We start from the raw sequence: 15,178 nt of genomic DNA on the forward strand, positions 1-15,178 counted from the left end.
TATATTTTTGACAACTTTTATATTTACTTCACTACATTCCTAAATGTACTGTATTTTTTATATTTTCCCTGACACCCAAAAATACTCATTACATTTTGAATGCTTAGCAGGACAGGAAAATATTCTAATGTACACACTTATCAAGAGAACATCCCTGGTCATCTCCACTGCCTCTGATCTGGCAGACTCACTGAACACATGCTTCGTTTTAGAGTATGTCTGAGTGTTGGAGCGTGCTCCTGGCTGTCTGTAAATTTAAAAAAAAACAATAAAATGGTGCCATCTGGTATGCTTAATATAAGACATTTGAAATTATTTATACTTTCTTTTAATACCTAAGTATATTTGAGCAATCACATTATTTTTGATCCTTAAGTATATTTAAAACCAAATACTTTGACTTTTACTCAAGTAGGATTTTACTGGGTGACTTTCACTTGAGTCATTTTCTATTAAGGTATCTTTACTTTTACTCAAGTATGACCATTTGGTACTTTTCCCAACACTGTTCAGTGACTGATTTAGACCTGGGATACCAGGTGTGGGCAATTAATTATCAGATCGAGCACAAAACCAGCAGGCTCCAGACCTCATAGGGTAAGAGTTCAATACCCCTGGAGAGTACTATAGAGCAGCCTGTATTGGATAGTTCCAGGTGTGAAAGGCCAAGAAAATGGAATTTGTGGAAGTGCTTTACATTCTTTATTCATTAGCCCTTCTCCAAATCCCCCTCCCAAAACATTTACTCCATAAATCTAATTATGTAATCTTTACATGATTTCAACAAAAACAGCACATTACAACTACATAAAAATCTTTCCAAGTCACTTATAAAGGAAAAATATGGGATAGGGGAGGTGACCCATCTATCCACTATGAGCTACTAAAGAGTGCCAATACAGAATTCCTTTTTCAGTATAGTATCAGTCCTTCATGAACAGGTTCGCCGTGTCAGTGAGCTCATACATGCACAGCATAGTGCTTGGTTGAGACACTATGTCAGAGGTGATGAAGGCAGATGCTACTGTGGAAGTGAATGAGAGAGAAGAAAATGCCCTGTACGTAGCATAACGGGAGCCTGTCGGCCCCAGTCATTCCATCTCTTCATTTACTTTAGTATCATTAAATTAAAGGTACCTTTCAGATTAGCCTTTTTCAGCAACAAGGAAACAAAACAGACAGTGGAATGATCGCTACCAATTATTACAGGAAAGAGATTTGAATAATGCGAGAATAATGCAGAGGGCCTGCCCTAATGAATATCAACTAACCAATCGAATAGATAGAGAAAATATTTACATCAAATGTGTACAACAATTTATAAATAAATGTTATGTATAAATGAGAAAAATACACAAAACCCTAGTTCAATCAACTAAGTCTAGTTTAAAATGCCCCCCTATACAGTATTTGGTGAAAGAGCAGAAGATCAAAGGCACAGCAATGAACAATTCAAGATGTACTTATCCCTGCAAATTCTACCAGAGTGATATCACTAATATATCCCCATTGCAATAGACCTATTAAAATATAAATTAAGACAATTGGCAAAAAATTAAGTAAAAAAAATAAATCCCATACTTATGAGTATCAACTAGCATCACCAGTTTGTAGTATCTTAAATAAATGAAGGCTTAAAAACAGGGTTTGTAAGTCTTCGAAGAGCACCCTGATATTTTTGCTTTCAATTCATTGGTCTGTTCAATGTCAGACAGCATATAAAGCGTACCCTGTACAACTCTATGAATACACCTGTAGTGTGAAAGACTAAACCCTCTTCCTACAGACTGTAGTGTAGAGTATACTGTAGTGTAGTTATATGTACCATGTATCTGTTCTGTATGGTACAATTATATCTGGTCCTAATTGTTACGCAGAAGAAGCGGCTGAGAACACACACAGTCTTGTACAGCTAAACTTGTGGGGGACACAATTCAGTCCCATTCAAAATCCTATTTACCCTAACCTTAACCCAAAAACCTAACCTTAACCCTAGCTCCTAACCCTTAACGTAATTATAACACTAATTCTAACCTTAACCCTAAATCCCCTAGAAATAGCATTTGACTTCTGGTCCCCACAAGAACAGTTAAACACGTCCACGTCATATACCCAACTCCTGACCCGCTCTCTGACAAACCAGCAACCTGTTTCCCAGACCTATTATGTACCAACAGTCCAGCAGAACAAAGATGTTCATAGAAGATACTACACATAGACCAAATCACGGCCCTGTGCCCCCCTGCGGCTCTCTTCCTGGTCTCCCTCCTCCTGTGCCGGGGCCTCAGAGTCTGCCTCGTCCCCATCAGATCCCTCCTCATACTCTATGCCAATGGGCTTGGGACAGCTGTAGGGGTGGCCGTTGTCGTCAAAGAAGCGGCGGAAGGTGAACTCGTAGAAGGCATGCTCGGGGTGCTTGCCGTTCTTGAACCACCCATTGAGGGTGTCATTGTGTTTGCCCTCGGCTTCGTTATCGCTGCTCCACAGCTTGTCTGGGTCCACCGGGTCAAAGTTGGAGGTGTCTGTGCAGTGAGCGATGGTGGGTATGTAGGGGGCTGGCTGCATCTGCCGCAGGTCATTAGAGAAGTCGATGGTCTTGAAGAAGGGCTGCACCTTGATCTCGTCGGCACCGTTCTTGCCGAGGCGGTCCTCGGGGCCGCGGCACAGTTTAATGATGAGGTCCGATGCCTCTGGGCTCAGCTTGGCTTGAGGGGGAATGTGCAGGGTGGTCTGCCAGTTTATCACCTGCGTACAAGACAGAACCAGCTCGTTTAATATAACGCAGAGTAAAACACCTGACAAACCAGGCCAACATGAGATATGCTCAGTTTTGAACTGGTTAATTTACCTTGAGCTGGGTTTCCAGGGGTGTAGTTGTTAAGAAAGGAGGCTGCCCAACCACCATTTCATACAGAATGACACCAACACTCCACCAATCACACAGTTGGGTGTATCCTTGAATAGAGAGTTAACACAGTCACATGCCAGAGACAATAACATGGTGCACAAGAGAAAAATAATAACCTTTCATACGCTTAAAATGTCACTACTACACCAGTAATTCAAACATCACCAATTATTTTTCCAACTCCATAGCAGATTCAACTTTCTCTTACACAGGCTTACCTGTTCTGAGCAGCACCTCTGGAGCGATGTAGTTGGGTGTCCCCACCAAGGAGTGGGCCAGGCAGCGCTGGTGTTGCCTCGCCTTCCTCCTCTCCAGGGGCTTGAGCCGGTCTGCGCAGCGACAGTTAGCTGGGTCCTGCTCCCATTCCTTACTGAAATCCATGCTGTCCTGCCGAACATGGTCTCCTACGGAGAGAGACGACACAAAGATGAGCTTGGCTTTACTGACAATGAAGAGAGGGAGAACAGTGTTACCCCAAAGGCCAAAACATCCTCTTGGATTGAAGCAGTAACAAGCATCATAAGGCATGGATCATACTAACCACTCTGGTAGTACTTCGAGTCGTGCGTCCAACGGAAGCCGGTGCAGAGCCCAAAGTCGGTGAGCTTGATGTGTCCGTCCCGGTCTATGAGGATGTTGTCTGGCTTGATGTCGCGGTGGATGAATCCCATCTTGTGCACGCTCTCCACGGCGCAGGTGAGCTCAGCGATGTAGAACTGAGCTAAGTCCTCTTTGAAGATGCCCAGCCTGATCAGCAGACTCATCATGTCTCCTCCGGGGATGTAGTCCATCACAAAGTACAGGTTGTCCTTGTCCTGGAAGGAGTAGTAGAGCCGCACCACCCACTCATTATCAGCCTCAGCCAGAATGTCTCGCTCTGCCTTGACGTGGGCCACCTGGTTCCTGAGGAGAACGTCTTTTTTGCGCAGCGTCTTCATGGCGTACAGGGCTCCCGTGTCCTCCTTCCGGGCTAGACACACCTCTCCAAAGGCCCCGATGCCCAGGGTCTTGATCCTCTTGAACATGGATTTGTCCATCTTGGCCCGCTTCAGTCGGATGTAGTTGGACTCTTTCTGAGACAGCATCATGCGCATTTGCTCCTGGGCATCCCCTGACAACCCAACCTAAAGCAAAATATGACAATTTACATTCAGGCCTGTCATGGAGATCTCCCCAAAAATTGTTTATTTAAAAGAGCAGCACAGAACATTCATTAGGCACATAAAATAAAACAACCGAAGATGCATTAGCAAAGCAATGAATTCAACCTGGTAGGATGCAGGCCAAGGTAAGGTAACACAAAATAGTAACCATTAAAACATTGGAAAACGCAGGTAACAAACCCCAACAAGATACACTATATGACCAAAGGTATGTGGACACCTGCTTGTCGAACATCTCATTCCAAAATCATGGGCATTGATATAGAGTTGGTCCCCCCTTTGCTTCTTTAACAGCCTCCGCTCTTCTGGGAAGGCTTTCCACTAGATGTTGGAACATTGCTGCTATCATTCAGCCACAAGAGCCTTAGTGAGGTTGGGCACTGATGTTGGGCGATTAGGCCTGGCTCACAGTCGGCATTCCAATTCATCCCAAAGGTGTTCGATGGGGTTGAGGTCAGGGCTCTGTGCAGGCCAGTCAAGTTCTTCCACACTGATCTCGACAAACTATTTCTGTATGGACCTCGCTTTGTGCACAGGGGCATTATCATGTTGAAACAGGAAAGGGCCTTCCCCAAACTGTTGCCACCAAGTTGGAAACACAGAATCGTCTAAATGTCATTGTATGCTGTAGTGTTAAGATTTCCCTACACTGGAACTAAGGGGCCTAGCCCAAACCATGAAAAACTGCCTCAGACCAATATGGCTCCTCCACCAAACTTTACAGTTGGGACGACGCATTGGGGCAAGTAGCGTTCTCATGGCATCCGCCAAACACAGATTTGTCCGTTGGACTGCCAGGTGGTGAAGCACGATTCATCACTCCAGAGAATGCGTTTCCATTGCTCGAGTCCAATGGCGCCGAGCTTTACACCACTACAGCCGACGCTTGGCATTGTGTGTGACTGCTCGACCATGGAAACCTATTTCATGAAGCTCCCAACGAACAGTTCTTGTGCTGACGTTGCGTCCAGAGGCAATTTGGAACTCGGTAGTGAGTGTTGCAACTGTGGACAGATGATTTGTATGCGCTACACGCTTCAGCACTCGGCGGTCATGTTCTGTGAGCTTGTGTGGCCTACCACTTCGTGGCTGAGCTGTTGTTGCTCCTAGATGTTTCCACTTCACAATAACAGCACTTACAGTTGACCAGGGCAGCTCTAGCAAGGCAGAAATTTCACAAACTGACATGTTGGAAAGGTGGCATCCAATGACAGTATCACATTAAAAGTCACTGAGCTCTTCAGTAAGGCTATTCTACTGACAGTGTTTGTCTATGGAGATTGCATGGCTGTGTGCTCGATTTTATACACCTGTCAGCAACGGATGTGGCTGAAATAGCTGAATCCACTAATTTGAAGTGGTGTCCACATACATTTGTATATATAGTGTACAGCAGACATCCTCAATAAGGGGGGGATTCTTGGCAAGCAAGGTGTTAATATATGCGGCAACGGAGCACTAACATGGAAGTGGATGGACAGGCATGCCTCTCCCTAAGGAGTTGGTGTGTTGCTGTCAGTCAGCAGAGGGCTTCATGCTGTTCAATTTTTAAAAGTAAATCTTTCAATAGCGGCTTACTTGGTCACTGATCTGTGTGGACTATTCAGGTCACGGCATTGATAGAAGATACTTTTACCTTCTACATCAGCTGTTAGTGACAGCAAGTAGAGAACAGGAGAGAAAGAAAGAGACAGCTAAGCAGACAGAAAGAATAGAACATTAAAAAACAATGAACATACAGCTTGAACAGGAGAGAAATAGGAAGAAAGAGGCAAATATTGGAAACTAAGAGACTGCGTGAGGCCATTCGAAATGATTTCGGTGTAAATTTAGGCTTTTCAGTTGATAATTACCCTGTATTCCTGCGAATTGAATTGGACCAAATTCAGATTATACCATTGTTTAGAGCAAATGTAACTCATAGGGACATTACAACATATCGGAACCGGACGATATTAGCTAAAAATGCCAACATCGGCCCGACGTCTAGTTTAACGCCGATGTGCAAACCTATATAACGTAGGTACATGACGTAATGACGCCACGTAAAATGTAGTGTTACACATGCAACACAACCTTCCTACGTAGCCCACGTCTGCTGTGTGGCTCGAGCAGTCAACAAGTTGAGCAGTCATTTGAAAGAGTAAGAAAATGTATGCGAGACAACTCAAAGGCCAAATCCATTAACACCAAGATAATGGTATTCATTGCCTTTGACAATCAACCGTTCTCTGTCGTTGGCTTTCGCCGACCACACTACCAAGTGTGCTATTTTTCAGATGATGCCCTATCGGAGTTACACAGTAAATGGAGTCACTGCTATTAGCTTCACAACATACATACTGTAATGAAACAGCAAGCAGGGAGCAGGTCTCGAACCCTCGACCTTCAAGCCCCAAGTCCGGCGCGCTATCGACTGTGCCGCAAAAGCATGCTCGAGCGGCAGAGTCGATTTCCACGCTTATAAACTCAGGGTCGATACAATACTATGGAACGCCGTTGGGTCATTGCGTGTCAAAAAAGATACAGTAGCACTGTCAAAGCTGTACAGAAAAAGACTGCAAACAAGCAAACACCGGCCACGAACGATGTGTTTACAATACCGCGTTGGTAATAAAGCATAATTTGTTTGACCGAAACTTCTGAGGTAGCTAGCTCGACTTTACAAACGAAACAGCATGTAAGTGAAAGAAATTGGTTTTGATTAAGTTCTACTTGTACCTTGCTAGCACCAATACAACCAGCCTGAAAACAATGACCAGTAGAAACTGCAGTCATTTTCATTATTCTCTGCAATGATTTATGAATCCTTGAGTACGTATTAGCTAGGTTGCCACTTGATGTTCGCCTATTGAAATTGAACTTCAGTTCATGAAAATAAATAGCTATTCAGCTACTTAACCCGGTTTCCCAAAGCGGACGTTATAAGCAGTCAGCTAACTTCATCAGGCTAGTGAGGCTCGACAGCACCGGGTTATCTGTTGCGAAACTAGGCACAATAGTGGAATTTGCAGTTTGCCTTCAAAATAAAAGTATGTCATTGACAGTGATGCAAATAGTAGAATAACTTATTTTGAAGGCTAACCGCAAAATCCACTATTGTGGCTAACTTAACATAGATCACATCCGACGACCATTAATCAAATAAGAACTGTTTTATGAATTAGGATTATTTTAGATGACAGCTATCTTAACTAGTTTACTATATCTACTGAAATAGATTGTTCTTCCACAAAAACATAGCAAAACGACATTGTTTGCATCCATGAGCTAGCTAGCATTTTTTTATGACCAGCGCTGTAAGTGCACGAGACAACTTTACCAGCTTCATAGTATAGGTATGAAATACGAGTGAGTTATTACACATTGATTACACTATGTACCAAAAAATTGTGAAAGCGTTAAATTGTTCCTGATTGGTCAACAAGCTTATTTGACACGTCAAATAGTGTTAAATTGTATCTAGACAAGCAAAGACCCAAACGGTTTTCCATAGAAATCCTGGTTGAGAATGAAACGACTTTACAAACGAAACAGCAAGTAAGTGAAAGAAATAGGTTTTGATTATGTTCTACTGGTAATGGGGACATACGTACAGTTGAAGTCTGAAGTTTACATACACCTTCGCCAAATACATTTAAACTCAGTTTTTCACAATTCCAGACCTTTAATCCTAGTAAAAATTCCCTGTTTTAGGTCAGTTAGGATCACCACTTTATTTTTAGAATGTGAAATGTCAGAATAAGAGTAGAGAATGATTTATTTCAGTTTTTATTTCTTTCATCACATTCCCAGTGGGAATTTATTTATTTCATACACTCAATTAGTATTTGGTAGCATTGCCTTTAAATTGTTTAACTTGGGCCAAACGTTTCAGGTAGCCTTCCACAAGTTGACCTTGACTTTGTTGTCCTTAAGCCATTTTGCCACAACTATGGAAGTATGCTTGGGGTCATTGTCCATTTGGAAGACCCATTTGCGACCAAGCTTTAACTTCCTGACTGATGTCTTGAGATGTTGCTTCAATATATCCACATAATTTTATTTTTTCATGATGCCATCTATTTTGTGATGCCATCTATTTTGTGTGCACCAGTCCCTCCTGCAGCAAAGCACCCCCACAACATGATGCTGCCACCCCCGTGCTTCACGGTTGGGATGGTTTTCTTCGGCTTGCAAGCCTTCCCCTTTTTCCTCCAAACATAACGATGGTCATTATGGCCAAACAGTTCTATTTTTGTTTCATCAGACCAGATCTTTGTCTCCATGTGCAGTTGCAAACAGTAGTCTGGCTTTTCTATGGTGGTTTTCAGGTTATGTCGATATAGGACTCGTTTTACTGTGGATATAGACACTTTTGTACCCGTTTCCTCTAGCATCTTTACAAGGTCCTTTGCTGTTGTTCTGGGTTTGATTTGCACTTTTCACACCAAAGTACGTTCATCTCCAGGAGACAGAATGCATCTCCTTCCTGAGAGGTATGACGGTTTCGTGGTCCCATGGTGTTTATAGTTGCGTGCTATTGTTTGTACAGATGAACATGGTACCTTCAGGCGTTTGGAAATTGCTCTCAAGGATGGGGCAGGTAGCCTAGTGGTTGGAGCGTTGGACTAGTAACCGAAAGGTTGCAAGATCGAATCCCAGAGCTGACAAGGTAAAAATCTGTCGTTCTGCCCTTGAACAAGGCAGTTAACCCACTGTTCCTAGGCCGTCGTTCAAAATAAGAATTTGTTCTTAACTGACTTGCCTAGTTAAAAAGGTTAAAAAAACAAAAACATTCTGAGTTTGACAGTAGGCCTTGAAATACATCCACAGGTACATCGCCAATTGACTCAAATGATGTCAATTACCCTATCAGAAGCTTCTAAAGCCATGACATAATTTTCTGGAATTTTCCAAGCTGTTTAAAAGGCACAGTCAACTTAGTGTATGTAAACTTCTGACCCACTGGAATTGTGATACAGTGAATTATAAGTTAAATAATCTGTCTGTAAACAATTGTTGGAAAAATTACTTGTGTCATGCACAAAGTAGATGTCCTAACCGACTTGCCAAAACTATAGTTTGTTAATAAGAAATTTGTGGAGTGGTTGAAAAACAAGTTTTAATGACTCCAACCTAAGTGTATGTAAACTTCCGACTTCAACTTTAAATGGCAACAAAATAACTTTTTGGTCAGTGTGGTGTGTGTAACCTTTATTTAACTAGGCAAGTCAGTTAAGAACAAATACTTATTTACAATGACGGCCTACCCCGGACAACACTGGGCCAATTGTGCGCTGCCCCATGGGACTCCCAATCACGGCCGGATGTGATACAGCCTGGATTTCAACCAGGGACTGTAGTGACGCCTCTTGCACTGAGATGCAGTGCCTTAGACCACTTCGTCCATGTGTGTGTTAACTATTTAACTGTACTAGAATGCTTAAAAGGCCGCACATTTTTTTTTATATCGGTATCAGGTTTTTTTGTCAAGGAAAAGATTGGTATTGGTCAACAATGTAATATCGGTGCATCACTAATTATAAGTAGTGCCTGTGGACTCACCCTCTGCATCTCACTCTCCAGCTGCTTCTTCCTATGGATCCTCATTTGGTGGTTCTTAAGGACGTTCTCAACGTGCTGCTCCATGAAGAACTTGAAGGCCTGGGGAGAGTAGAGTGGCACTCTGGGGTCTCCTCGCCGCTCCTCGTCTTTATTGTTCCGGCGCATAGGCACCGGAGACGTGGTGATCTGTTTATTCTCCTTCTCTGTTCCCATGGCAGCAGAGTATGGGCCTTCTGGCCTGTCATTAGAGCTGCTGCTACACTCCTCTTCCTCTGCAGCCTCCTCTCTCCCAGTACTGGGCTTGGGCCCTGGGTCATAGGCAGGGCAGGGTGCAGCAGGCTGCTGGAGGAGGTGTTTGGGGTATGGGGGTGGAGGACCCTGGTAACTGGGCACCTCTGCTACTGTAATGGGTACATGGGGAATGGGTGCTGCTGGTAGCGGCTCCTGGTAGGTAGTGGGAGATGGAGAGGGTGGGGGATGGTGCATCCAGGGTGGGTGTGTGGGGGCCACAGCAGTGTGTAGTTCAGGCTTCTGCACACGCATACTCTTAACGGGCCTCAGGATGGGGGCCTGGGTGATGGCTGTCACTGTGGTGGCAGAGGGTTGGGAGCTGGCTGGGTGGCCCTGCCTGTTGCTCATCTGGTGGCTGTTGAAGGAGTTGGATCGGACAGGGATGCTGTGCTGCTGCCATGAGGGGGACATGTCCTGGTTGCTGCTACCTGGGGAGGACTGGGGTTGGCCGGGGGGGGCTTGGGACCAGGACTGAGGCCCGCCCATGTTGTACATGTCAAGGTTGTGACTGTTCCGGTTAGGCACCATCATGGACTGGGGGAGGTTACCATCATTGACGTAGGATGGGGAGGAGGCAGGACCTCCGGCCTGCATCTGCTGAGCAGTGGGGCTTTGTCTGCTGCTCTGGTTCACTGGGTAAGGGGGAGGGGGTTGTCTGCTACCACCACTCTGGTGTCCCATGTAGTCTGGTTGAGGGGAGCCGTTCTGAGACCAGCCGGAGGGGAAGCTGAACTTGTTCCCCCCAGAGCTCTGCATGATGATGGGCTGACGGCCCATGGGCACTGGGCTGATACCCCTCTGGTTCTGGGGGGCTGAGTAGCCATCGGGCCAGGCTCCTTGGGGAACGGGAGAGATCCGGGGAACCAGGTAATCCATGTTGCCAGAGAAGCGCTTTGTGGAGGGGTTACTGTCCCAGGAGGGTGGAGGTGGGGTTCCACCCCTATTTGGGGGAGGGGTGACACTGCGCACCTGAGGGGGTAGGGGAGGGTTGACCCGTTGGTTGTTGCCAGGGTGGCCCTGTGGGAAGGCTGGGGGAGGGCCTCGTCCTGCCAGGTCACCCTGGGGTCCAGGGCTGTCTGAACGGTACACCATCCCCTCCACCCTCATGTGGCCATGTCTCTGAACCAGGGACTCCTTGGAACCCTTCCAGCTCTGCCTCCTCAGCACAGGCTGCTGGATATGAGAGGAGCCTGCAACGATGGGAAGAAAAACTAGTTAAAAAGAAGCATATAGAGATGAATCATTATGTTTGCAGTAGATGTTACAGCTATATCAAAAGAGAGCAAACCCTTGCCTTGTACAGCATTCTCAATTCAAACACACTCCCTTCCCCCAAAGCAGTTGTTCAACAGAATCTTGTTCCCTCAACGACAATCTATTGCATCTCCAGCGACAAATAGTCTACCCCTAGATCCTGCAACAACAGTAGCCAAGTTCCTGTGAACAACCCTGGAAAAAGGAGGGGTTCGGTCACAAAGGACAGACACCTACCGGGGGCTTTCATGCCTGCATTGACGGGGCGGGCGGCGGCATCCACCATCTGCTCCCTCACAGGGTCCTGGTAGCTCATCTTACTAATGTACTCTATGGCTGCCTCCACGCTGCGACTGTTGGTCTGCATCAGAGCACGGATCACCATTTCCTGCACACAATACATTTACTTGCTATTAATACCCAAAATAAATAAAAAAGGGTTGCTCGAGGTACTGTTAGACGAACGTCAGATCAAGTTAACAGGAACTACTCAACAACTGTCAAATACAATGTAATTGCTACATGCTTTTCTTTGTGCACAATTTTTTAAAGAACCAGACATCCCAGTAGCTTTTTAAATGACATACTGTTTCATTGAAAATATTGTATACTCCGCTTCAGTGCTGAATACAGGAGTCCTGTGACTGACTAGTTGAAAACATCTTTAGCATTAGGGCAATTCCACAGTAACAGAATCACTCAGATTTTCACTTTTATGCCAATTACCCAAAAAATTAAAATATTGATTTCAAAGTTATACCATACAACTCTATGAACTACTTTAAACTAAACAGAAATGCATAACTATGAATGTCATTCTCTTCATGGTGATGTATGCCGAATAGGTACAAAGGTAGAAACATTTAATTTCCTCCTTATTCTACACTGGCAATTATTAGAATGAGCTCCGCACAGCACAGTAGAATTCAGTGCATTACAGTAGAGTACAATAAATGACACTGTACTCGTGTGCACTACTATACAGTACTGTACTGACCTATACTCTACTGTACTAACATTATGCTGTCCAAACTTGTGAAACAGACGTCTAGGATTGGCTCGGATTTGGACTGACTTTTCATCATCTATGGACGTCCGGTGATGGTTGATGCTGAGTGGGTGAGAGGGCTGGTTACTAGGTATGTAATGATTCACAGATACGCATAGGTTCCGATTTAAAATGTTTATAAGTGCATCGGTCCGCTGACCCCAAACCGATCCAAATGTAGCATGCATCGGTCAGAAAATCTATTCACACTTTACAAATCGGCGGTTAACTATTTTTTGGGCCTCATACTACATTCTTTCTAACTTCTGAAAATACCTAATCTTTTATGACAACTGATGCTTCCTCTCCTTCAGTGTCAAACTGCATGTAACAGTGTTGACAGTCATTGATCAACTACAAGATATTTTGCATGCCTAACGTCCACAGTCAATATCAGTAGCCTAGTCAAACTGCGTGCTGACCAACGCGAGGTAGGCTGTAAGCTACCGGGGACAACTCTCACCTAACTATACCTGCGGAACAGGACTTGCAATATTTTATTTTGATTGTTCAGGTTCACCATCAGCAATCATTTTAGTAGTTTTGCTTTAAACAATCAGTTTATACAGTGCCTTCAGAAAGTATTTTGTTACGTTTTAGCCTTATTCTAAAATTGATTACATTTTTAAAAATTATCCTCAGCAATATATATACACACACACAATACCCCATTATGACAAAGAGAAAACAGGTTTTTAGAAATGGTTGCAAATGTATTAAAAATAAAAAAAAAACAGAAATACCTTATTTACATAAGTATTCAGACAATTTGCTTTGAGACTCGAAATTGAGCTCAGGTGCATCCTGTTTCCACTGACTGGGGGCGAAGGTTCACCTTCCAACAGGACAACGACCCTAAGCAAACAGCCATGACAATGCAGGAGTGGCTTCGAGACAAGTCTCTGGATGTCCTTCAGTGGCCCAGCCAGAGCCCGGACATGAACCCGATTGAACATCTCTGGAGAGACCTGAAAATGGCTGTGCAGCAACGCTCCCCATCCAACCTGACAGAGCTTGAGAGGATCTGCAGAGAAGAATGGGAGAAACTCCCCAAATACATGTGTGCCAAGCTTGTAGCGTCATACCCCAAAAGACTCAAGGCTGTAATCACTGCCTAAGGTGCTTCAACAAAGTACTGAGTAAAGGTCTGAATTCTTATGTAAATGTTATTTCAGTTTTTATAAAATCTGCAAAAATGTATAAAAAATTGATTTTCCTTTGTCATTATGGGGTTTTGCGTGTTTATTGATGAGGGAAAAAACGATTTAATACATTTTAGAATAAGGCTGTATAATATAACAAAATGTGGAAAAAGTCAAGGGGTCTGAATACTTTCAGAATGCACTGTACATGAATGCAGGGTAAAGTGACTAGGCATCAGAATAGATCATAATAATAATAATAAGAGTAAAATAAAGAACAGAGTAGCAGCAGCAAATGATAAGTGTAAAAGTGTGTGTGTCGGTATGCGTGTGTGGGCGAATGTAGTGTATGCGAGTGGGTTTTGTGTGGGAGTGTCAATGACGTGTGTGTAGTGTGTCAATCTAAATGTAGAGTCGAAATCATGTGAGTCAAGTCCACACCTTCGCTAGATACCTAGCTGAAGCACTGTTTCCTCCATACCTCATCAAAGCCAGCAGACAGCAGCTCCAGCAACATCTGTTTGTTAACCTCTGCAGTCCGTCCAGAAGAGCTGGGCTCATTGGCATAAGGCATCAGGGACTTGCGAATCTCCTGCAAGGCTTTGTGGTAGGGGTTTCTGGGGTTGCTGCAGCGCCCTTGCTGCCTGGGGTCTTCAGGCACCACTATTCCAGCACCCCCCATGTCCACCTTAGGTGGGTCAGAAGGCCGGGACATGTTCCGGAGACTCTCCCGAATTTCCTGCAGCATCTGGTGGCTGTTAACACTGTAGTTGCTAGCAGGGAAAGTCTTCGGTCGCATCTGTCGATATCCTTCGGGTTTCTCCCCTCTCTTCATGTAAGAACATGTAGGTTGACAGCCAAAGGGGACAACAGGGTAGCACACAGCAGTGGGTCACTGTGAGGGTATTAGGGGCCAAGAAGAGCTTCAAGACTAGAATTACTTCACATCTGCATCCTACTGAATACCTGGGGATGATAAAACACAGAACATATGAAGATGGTGCAGCAAATAGGAATTAATGCAATCTCCCAGATATGAGCAGTGAAATGATCCAACAGATTGTCAATTAATATATTCAGACAATTCATTATGGAAGATGGCTACAAAACGAAACTATTAGTTATAAGATGCAACTTCAGTTACAACCTATCAACTCAACTAACGTTAGTTAGCAAACGTAACCATGAAAACAAATGGTGCTGGTAGCTAAGTTAGCCGGGTACCAAATATTGTATTTAAAAGTACCGACTGTAGGATGTTATGTAATAAACATATGTAATCCGGCCAGCTACAAAGCTAAAAGGTAGTGAAGAATAAAATGCTACGTATTTAGTTAGCAAGCAGTTACTGACTTCAGTTAAATAGCTAACCAGCTAGCCATCTACCAAATCCAACTGCTGGTTGTCCACGGCCTGTCCGCGTCGCAAAGCAACCACTAGCCAGGTTTGCTAGCATGCTAGCTAACAGGTTGTTGTCAATGAATTTACCTTCAGAAGCATTCTTATTTTAATCAAATCTCCAGACTTCAAATCAACAAGAAAGTGCGATGAAATGAGTTAATCGACTGATTTAGACGACGTTTGAAAGTGAAGAATTTTACTACTACTCCGTGTCCCAACAGTGGCTTGAATATTCCTGTCTTGACAGAAACAACTTTCCCGGATGTGTAGGTTGTTTTTCCCATCGTCCCCTGCGATAGCACCTTTCGCCCCCCCAACAAATGCAGAGGCCTTTCCCAAGTGATTCAGGTATTCTTACTCATAAACATAAAACAAATACAATATATACATACAAAATGAAAACAAATGGATGTCAAATGTTTGT

At 44.1% G+C, this 15,178-nt stretch overlaps 1 protein-coding gene across 2 annotated transcripts; it reads right to left on the reverse strand.

Moving 5' to 3' along the window:
* Positions 1–683: 683 nt before the first annotated feature.
* On the reverse strand, positions 684–15,051 carry LOC106607747 (serine/threonine-protein kinase LATS1). 2 transcript variants are annotated; one of them, XM_014205037.2, is made up of 8 exons: positions 14,842–15,034; positions 13,835–14,319; positions 11,401–11,551; positions 9,619–11,099; positions 3,450–4,032; positions 3,127–3,312; positions 2,849–2,955; positions 684–2,745 (listed from the first exon to the last, which is right to left on the reverse strand). In XM_014205037.2, the coding sequence occupies exons 2-8, from the start codon at positions 14,186–14,188 to the stop codon at positions 2,209–2,211; spliced, it is 3,399 nt and encodes a 1,132-aa protein (XP_014060512.1). In that variant the 5' UTR covers positions 14,189–14,319; positions 14,842–15,034; the 3' UTR covers positions 684–2,208. The 2 variants fall into 2 exon arrangements, with proteins under 2 accessions (XP_014060512.1, XP_014060513.1); XM_014205038.2 differs by lacking the exons at positions 684–2,745; positions 2,849–2,955; positions 3,127–3,312; positions 3,450–4,032 and adding an exon at positions 5,650–5,719 and having other exon boundaries at positions 14,842–15,051.
* Positions 15,052–15,178: the final 127 nt, after the last annotated feature.

This window comes from Salmo salar, chromosome ssa06, assembly GCF_905237065.1.
Source record: "Salmo salar chromosome ssa06, Ssal_v3.1, whole genome shotgun sequence".
Taxonomy (NCBI): Eukaryota; Metazoa; Chordata; class Actinopteri; order Salmoniformes; family Salmonidae; genus Salmo; species Salmo salar.